We start from the raw sequence: 8,282 nt of genomic DNA, 5'->3' as shown, positions 1-8,282 counted from the left end.
ATGCATAACATACGCATATATTACGCACATCACACGCACATTGCAGGAAACATACAGCAAATTATACGCACGCATAAAGTACGCATAGTGTAAGCACTAAGTAAGCAACGTGTACGCAATGTGTACGCACAACAGACGCATTGAGTACGCACAGCCTACGCATATTTACTCGATGGTTAAAATTTGGTTAGGTTTTATGTTTCAAATCTCAACATAAATTTATCATATAAACCTGAATACAGAGAAAACACGATGGCATCACAGTATCAAACATTTAAAAAGTTTCGAGAAGCCATGCATACGCATAGAATAAGCATAAAATCGGAAGATCTTCAGACCCTTCAACGCGAACGCATAGCATAACCACAAAATACGCAATACGAAACAGAAAACATAGCATTAAGTTACCTTTTTCTTTGGGGGTGACGCCATCTTAGAAGAAACTGAGTGAAGAATGCTTGAAATTCCTCCGGGTGAATGCTTGAAAGTTCGAAAGTTTACTGTAACTTGAAAATCGAAACGTCGACTCCGACATTCGACCTTTACAAGGGTTTAAATGTTGATGCCACGTCGACATTTCAATAGGCGCGCCACGTCGGCAACTGGGGGTCCGAACTGAAAAAAAAATAAATTAGGTTAAATTTTAAAAAGGCGACGCCTTAAATATATGAGGCGAGGCGCGCCTCAGTAAACTTGAGGCGTAAGCCTCATAAACTAAACTTATTGCGTAGGCTTTGAGGCTTAATTGGTCGAAAATGCGCTGAGGCGCGCCTTTTATTGCGCAATTTTAAACGTTGCATGGAATAATCCATATGGGTATTTAATTTTGAAGGTTTGTATTATAACCATATGCATAGCGCCAATGATGAGGCAAGATGATGAAAGCAAGAAATTTCTTCGAATTGAGACTTTTTTTTTTTTTTGAAATTTCTCTTTTTTCCGCTTTTTCTTCTTTTTCCTGTTTTCTACTTTCTCTTTTTTTTATATATTGCATAGAGAGAGAGAAAGAGAAAGAGAAAGAGAGAGACTTAGAAGTCGAGAGAGACAATGAGAGAAAGAGAAAGAATTGGAGGTAGCGAGTAAATGAGTTGGTAGAGAGCAATGTTTAAAATTGTGTATTCGGGTATTGAGGCGTTTTTCATTCGTGAGGCGAGGCGTAAGCCTCAAGGTGTTTTGAGGCGTAAGCCTCAAAATCAAAAGATTGCATAAATATAAAATGATAAATTTGTTATATACTAATGAGTAAATAATATAAAACATAAAAAAGCATAAGATATTAAGTGAAATCAAAATATCTCAATAATAAGACAACATGAAATATAGTTCAACTCAAAATTCTATCTTTCTGAATCCTAGTATTCTTTTCATTAACACATAATTCCGATTTCCAATAATAAATAGCAATGACATATCACATAAGAACTCATAAGTCATCAGCACTGTCATCTCTAAGTGGTTCTTCATTTAAATCATTATTATGGTGAACTGCTCTCCCCTTCCTCCTCTCCTATATAGTCCAATGTCGGGCATTTACTTCAAGATTTATGTAAGTTTTAATATATATATAGCGTGAGGCGTAAGCCTCATGCCCGTGAGGCGAGGCGGGCCTCAATGCGGGCCTCAACCAAGTTGAGGCGCAAGTCTCATAAAAAAAAAACTCGAGGCGTAAGCATCGAGGCGTTTTTTTACTGAAATTACGCAAAGGCGAGCCTCATATTGCACAATTTTAAACCATGGTAGAGAGCAAGTGAGGGATCTCTCTCTATTTAGAGAGAGATAGAGAGAATAGTGAGATAGGAGTATAGATAGAGAGAAAGGGTGAGTTTCCTCTGTTTAAAGGGGGAAAGGTAGGAGAGGAAGAGAGTGTTAAGATAGAGAGATAAATGAAAAGAAAGAGTTAGAGAGAGAAAAATGAGGCAAGAGAGTGAGGGAAAGAGAGTGAAGCTAGATGGTTGTTGGTAGTTTGGGGAGCTGGCTGACATTGATTGGGGTGATGTAGGTGGCTTGAGTGTGGTGTTGGTAGGGGATGGCTAGGGAGATGAGAGGTTCCTGGTCGTTAGGTGAGGCAAGCTAAGAGGGAAGTTAGGACAATGCGGGGGATGGTGAGGGAGACGAGAGGTTCGTGGTCGTTGGGTTGGCACTGGAGTCGATTGAGCAACTTGAATTTAGTGTTGACTGAGAATGATGAGCTATGGAGAAGAGGCAAGGTTGGGGTGGGGGCAAGGCTTCGTGTGTTGCTGTGGGTGGAGGTGTGAGGGGATTGTGAGGTGAGTTGTGCGATCAGGCCAGAGATAATAGCTGGAGAGAGAGAAGTTTGGGTGTTCAGCTTGTGATGGATGACCCAATTTTGGGAAGAAGCTCTAGAACACTTTAGTGCTCACATTTATGGTGCAATTTTATTATTATTATTTTTAAAACATGTACAACCATAATATGAAATGCAGGGCTACAAACCTAATAATTGGAAGAGAGTATAGCTAATGAAAATAATGAAATAAATTGCAGTGAATATTATATTAACCTTATACTAAAAAAAGCTAAACTTAAGTTTTTATGTTTTGAACTTGAATCATAACTTTTTAGTCTTGTGGGTGCTTTATTTTAAACAATCTATTTGGTAAAGATTTTATTTTGGTATTTTGCATTAAAAAATATGAAAAATGTTTTTTATACCATATTTTAAGATTTTGTTGTGCTATATTATACACATCAAAAGTATTTCTCATAATTATAAGTTAGTTTTTAGCACATTATTATGCTTGGATGAGCATTTATGTTAAGCACATAGTGAATCAAATATTAGGCTGCATGAAACCTTGAATTAATTATAATATTGTTAATTTATTTTGTAAAACCATACATTATTCTCTATATACACTGATCTGGCTTTTATATTTTCTTTTCCTACTGTTACTAGGGTTCTACATGTATTGTAAATGCTGCAAGTGAAAGAGACATGGCTGTATTTGCAGCAGGAATGATCAAGGCAAGATTTTTTGCATTTTAATGAATTCCGCATCTTTACAAATAGTTTTCATGCATGGCCTAAGTTTCCCTTTCTCATAATGTGGCTATAAACAGGCAGAGAATAAAGGGAAAAGATTTTTATGTCGTACTGCAGCAAGCTTTGTTTCTGCCCGAATTGGGATAAAGTCAAGGCCTCCAATATGTCCCAGTGATCTTGGAATTTCTGGTAAAAAAAGTGGAGGGCTTATAGTTGTGGGTTCGTATGTACCAAAAACTACGAAACAGGTACAACTTTCAATTTGCTATTTTTATTGGATATAATTTTCCTTCAACCATCCATTTCTGCTTTAAAGAAAATGATTGTTGTGCTTATAGGTTGAAGAGCTTAAATCACGGCTGGGTATCAAGCTTAAATGTGTAGAGGTAATTCCATATCGACCCAAGTCAAGGAACTACTTGATAATGTTATTTAAACTGTCTACATGCTGTTAAAGTTTAGTTAATGATTCAATACAAAACTTCATTTAATTAATGAGCTATAATATGCTGTTGGTTGTGTTAAAGTGCATCATATATATTCTTACTTTTCTTTTTTTAAATTTGGGGCAGGTTTCAGTAGATAAACTTGCTATGAAAACGGAAAAAGATAGAGAGGAGGAGATAAATTGTGCTGCACAAGTTGCAAACGCTTCTCTAAAAGCATGCAAAGATACACTTTTAATGACTAGCCGCCAACTTATTACTGGAAAATGTTAGTTACTTCATTTATTTATGGTGTTATGTCTCCTTGTCATTTGCATCTTTAGATATCATCTTTCAGCAGAAACTGCCCCATTCAATAGAAAATATTATGTATGGAAAGCATTAAAAATAGAATTTCGATAAAGGTTGGCAAACTTGGGCTATTTTGGTTCAACTTTCAGTAGGAAATTATTGAATCTAGTATTTTTAAGTTATGCCTATTTCTGCTCTAAATCTAAATCCTCATGCTTGGGCAATGTATTATTAGTGCACGGTATGCAATAAAATGGTGAAAATGTTTAAGGAATTAGAAGAAAACAATATATATATATATATATAAACTAGGAGGCCAAAACATGGGCCGCAAAAAATTCTTCAATGAATTCATAATAATATTAATGATCATATCCGTAATAATAAAAATCAATACATAAGGCTCTCTGTATATAGAAAAGAAAAATCTCACTCAGGATAAAATTATCTTATAAGAATCCTAGTCTATTGTTAATCCTAGGAAGAGAAACAACATGCATGCTAACATTACTTTATAAGCATCTTATGTTTGCATGTCATGTTAATAAGAAAAATGAACAACCAAAAATAAAATCATAATGATTAATGTCTTTGTATTATATTATATATTTTATCTTTTAGAATATATATGGTGATTAAACAGTCACACGAGCACCATTTAAATTGTATATATAAGATACATCAATATCAATATATTTTGCCAACCTATCACATCATCGAGATAAACAATCTCACCACCATCTTATAGAATTTTCCTTTAAGTTTGAGGGGTACTTTTCTATCACATAACAGGCCTGATGCATTCCTCCACTTCAACCATCCAATTTGAATTATACTGATAATATCCCCATCGATTTCACCATCACTTTGAACAATAGGCCTGAGATATCTAATACATATATTATTTTTAATGACTTAATTGCTCAAAGACAAAATTCCCCCATTAGTTCTATTACTACTAAAATTACACTTCATGTAGTTGGTTTTAGATAAACTCAAACCAAAACCTTTAGACTCTAAGGTTAACATCCATAATTCAAGTTTTCTTTCAACCCCTATGCATGTAACACTACATTTTTTCTAATTCCTCCTAAACATGTTTAGCAGAATACATTCTACATTTCAAATTTCTTATCACACTTAGTAGCGTATGTACATTAGTATCATGAAAAAAATGCTGTTTGAAATATCATCAGAAATTGGAAACATCTTATATTGAATAAATCCATACTGTTCATCCCATTCCCAATACTTCAATTGATTTGTTTTATATAATCGGCATTGATTTGATCATACTATCTTTTACTTTTACAGCTGCTTCTGAGAGTTTAGCAATCAATTATAAAGTCAGCTCTGCATTGGTTGATATTGTTAGAAGAATAACAGTCCAACCTCGCTATATAATTGCCAAGGTTTTTACCCAAAAGATTTTCCACTTTGTATAGATTTTATTTTAATTGTAATGCCTTGATTTCTGTACCATCAAGTTTCATGAGATTATTTTGTTCTTCTTTAAAAGTAGAGGTCAAGCAACCACGAAATACTGATTACATTTTTTTTAGTCCAACAGGATTTTATCAAGTATTTGTAAATTCATTAATGTGTTTTATCTTTAAGACATTTATTCGGCACTACGCTTAAATGTTTGAATTATTTTTGTCAGCACGATATATTATATGGAAAGGGAGTAACAAGTGTACTAACCAGTGAAATTTATTCCTTCCAGTAACTGATTTGAAATGTTAATGTTGGAGTTTATGGCGGATAAAAATGCAGATCAAGATTTACATTCATGTTCAATGATGTTATCCATAATTTTGTTGATTTTAATACAGTAACTGGCAAAGATTTTGATATTCCATAGAACTTTATCCATATATTTTCAGCATTCTATTGACCATAATAAGTTATCAAACATTGATATCTGGTAAACCAGTCATGTTATCTAATAGCAGAAAATAGATGGCCTAATCATAACATATTCGAAATAGATGAGTTTTTTCAAGTGCTACATTAAGAAAAAGAAATCATAGTGCTGGGGATCGACATTAAAAATTGAAATCACAGTGACGTATCTGATATTGAAATTCAACATTTCATGAAAATAGATGGAGGAAGCAAAATGCCATTGAAAGAAAAATTATTTAAGGTGTGGAGAGTGAACTTATAAAAGAGTTTTATGTTAATGAGCCTAAAAAAGTATATATTTGATTTATCAAAGTTGTTTATATAGCAATTAAGTGTTGTAGGTTCAACATCATTTGTTTGTCCTTATTCTTTTGATTCCTAAAAGGAATAGTTATATGTAAAAGGTAATACGAGTTTCTTTGTATAAAGAGTCTGAAACCTTGAGAGGGATGAAATGGAACTAAATGGTATTCAGCTGCAATTTTGGTGCACATTTTTTCTGAGTAATCTGCTGATAGTATTGAAGATCTAACAATCACTTGGTACAACATGAATTTCCTTTTTAGCTTGAGAAAAAAATGCATTTTATGCAAGAATAATAACTAATAAATTTTACTATTATCAGAGTTATGTATAATTGCAGAAGGCGGAAACTGCATCCATCATTATTTGCTTAATTTTCTATATTTCTGTTTAATAATCATTTCGACGGCATAGCACTGTTACATCACCTTACTTTGTGATTGTAAATATGGCTTTGCAGGGTGGAATCACTTCATCTGATCTTGCAACAAAAGCTTTAGAGGCTCGCCATGCCATTGTGGTTGGGCAAGCATTAGCTGGTGTACCCTTATGGCAACTTGGTCAAGAAAGCAGACATCCTGGAGTTCCATATATTGTTTTTCCAGGTGATATAGTTTTTAGTTTGTTTATTCTTATGTGAAAAATGCCAGCTTTGAGCAAGATTTAGGAATTGAACTTCCATCTTATAGGCAATGTTGGTGGCAATAATGCCCTTGCTGAAGTTGTCGAAAAATGGACTTGCAACCGTAGAGCTTCTACAAAGGATCTTCTTCTTGTAAGGTTCTCTATCAAAATGATTAGAGTGGGAGAAAATTTTGATTTTATGACTAGAAAGTTTTTTTGCATGAAGAATGCTGAAAAGGGAGGGTATGCTGTTGGCGCTTTCAATGTTTATAATATTGAAGGAGTTGAAGCTGTTGTTGCTGCAGCTGAGGATCAAAATAGCCCTGCTATTTTGCAAGTAAGGAATTTTTTATGGTTTATGAAATCTTATTGGATGTTTTTCAACCGTTCATATATATTACATTATATTTCTTGAGAATTGCATCCATTGATGAATTTTCAAAATTGTTTTTTAGATTTGGAACCTAAGCCACTTGAGCTCGTGTCTACAGCTCATGCAGTAATCAACAGCAATTGTTAGAAGGGAGAGAGAATTATAAAAACTATATTTATATTGAATTATCATAGAACAAGTATATATGTGTCTATATAGGCAAGAGAAGAGTACAATAAAAAAACAAAGAAGAATTTACCCAATAATGATGAAATAAAATAATAATAAGCAGTGCAAATCCTATTTTAAATAATTAGAACATGTGGTTGCGTTGAGGAGTTCAGCCAATATTTGAAAGAGAATAGTAATCAGACACAAGTCAACAATGAGATCATTGTCATATAAGTCACATAGAAGAATATTAATTAGGGGTATCGATAAAGAACCTTGATGAGTAGTATTGATAGAGAGAGTTGATGGAAAGGTCGATGTAATAAGGACAAAAGTCATGGGCACGGTCACCATTGGAGAGCATAGGTAGATTGCATACGTGAATAGATCTTGTGAGAAACAGAGAATACCATGTGCCTTAGTGATCGATGATGGAGATGAATTAGAAGAAGAAGTGTTTATCTAGATAAAAGATGCACAAATAGGACAGAGGTGAACAATTTTTTGGAGATTAGCTATAACATTACTGTTTACTTAAAAAATACAACAACAACAACATCATCAACCCTTTATCCCACTATGTGGGGTTGGTTTATTTAATGTTATTGTTTACTTAAAAAAGTACGTAGAGAAAATAGTTTTACCATCATCAAGCCTTAAGTCTGCTTATGTACATGTCGGCCCTGTAACATCTCACGAGCGTGTCTGCTTCCACGATCACATGAAATGTATTGCTTCTCTCATTGCCCACTTCATCATCTCCGGTTGCTTTGCCTCATTAACCCATATATTCATGTCACAAAAATACTTGGACCACATTGCGTGCATAGGCACAAAGACAATGAACAAGGATGATATAGAAGAGGTCTTTCTCAAGTGAGCTATTTGTGGGCTCCGAAAATTCGGCCCGGCCTCCCCGCCGCGCATGACTGTTTGTTTTTCTTTGACGAGGGAGTTTTAACGGAATAAGTTCCGGGGTAAATTTTGGAAGGCAGATGGGTTTGTAGATAAGACACTACCCAGAGATTTCGCCCTCATTTGCGAGGACTTTATGATCTGAGTTCTGGTTTCCTATAGGCCCTAGCTCCTATAGTTAATTACCCCTCCCGATAACGAGAGAGAACTTTCGATTAAGGCTAGTCGTCAATCAGATACGTAAAGA

The 8,282-nt window shown here is 34.4% G+C and overlaps 1 protein-coding gene across 6 annotated transcripts in view; it reads left to right on the top strand.

Moving 5' to 3' along the window:
- The window catches only part of LOC110103930, a 135,529-nt gene that overhangs the window by 105,835 nt on the left and 21,412 nt on the right, over positions 1-8,282 (top strand). For 5 of the 6 annotated variants that reach the window (XR_002304008.2, XM_020832825.2, XM_020832826.2 and 2 more), the window contains 8 exons: positions 2,918-2,986; positions 3,082-3,252; positions 3,343-3,390; positions 3,577-3,718; positions 5,056-5,153; positions 6,413-6,557; positions 6,642-6,727; positions 6,803-6,913. Coding sequence is in view for 4 of the 6 variants with exons in the window: in XM_020832825.2 (XP_020688484.1) it covers positions 2,918-2,986; positions 3,082-3,252; positions 3,343-3,390; positions 3,577-3,718; positions 5,056-5,153; positions 6,413-6,557; positions 6,642-6,727; positions 6,803-6,913 (870 nt within the window). In the remaining 2 variants the exon portion in view is untranslated. Of the gene's footprint in view, positions 1-2,917; positions 2,987-3,081; positions 3,253-3,342; positions 3,391-3,576; positions 3,719-5,055; positions 5,154-6,412; positions 6,558-6,641; positions 6,733-6,802; positions 6,914-8,282 lie in introns of all 6 variants that reach the window. The other variant, XR_003701372.1, reaches the window with a different exon arrangement.

The sequence above is a fragment of the Dendrobium catenatum genome, unplaced genomic scaffold, assembly GCF_001605985.2.
Source record: "Dendrobium catenatum unplaced genomic scaffold, ASM160598v2 fragScaff_scaffold_756, whole genome shotgun sequence".
Lineage (NCBI taxonomy): Eukaryota > Viridiplantae > Streptophyta > Magnoliopsida > Asparagales > Orchidaceae > Dendrobium > Dendrobium catenatum.
Note: the sequence above shows the minus strand (reverse complement) of the source record. Positions and strands in the feature narration are given on the sequence as shown.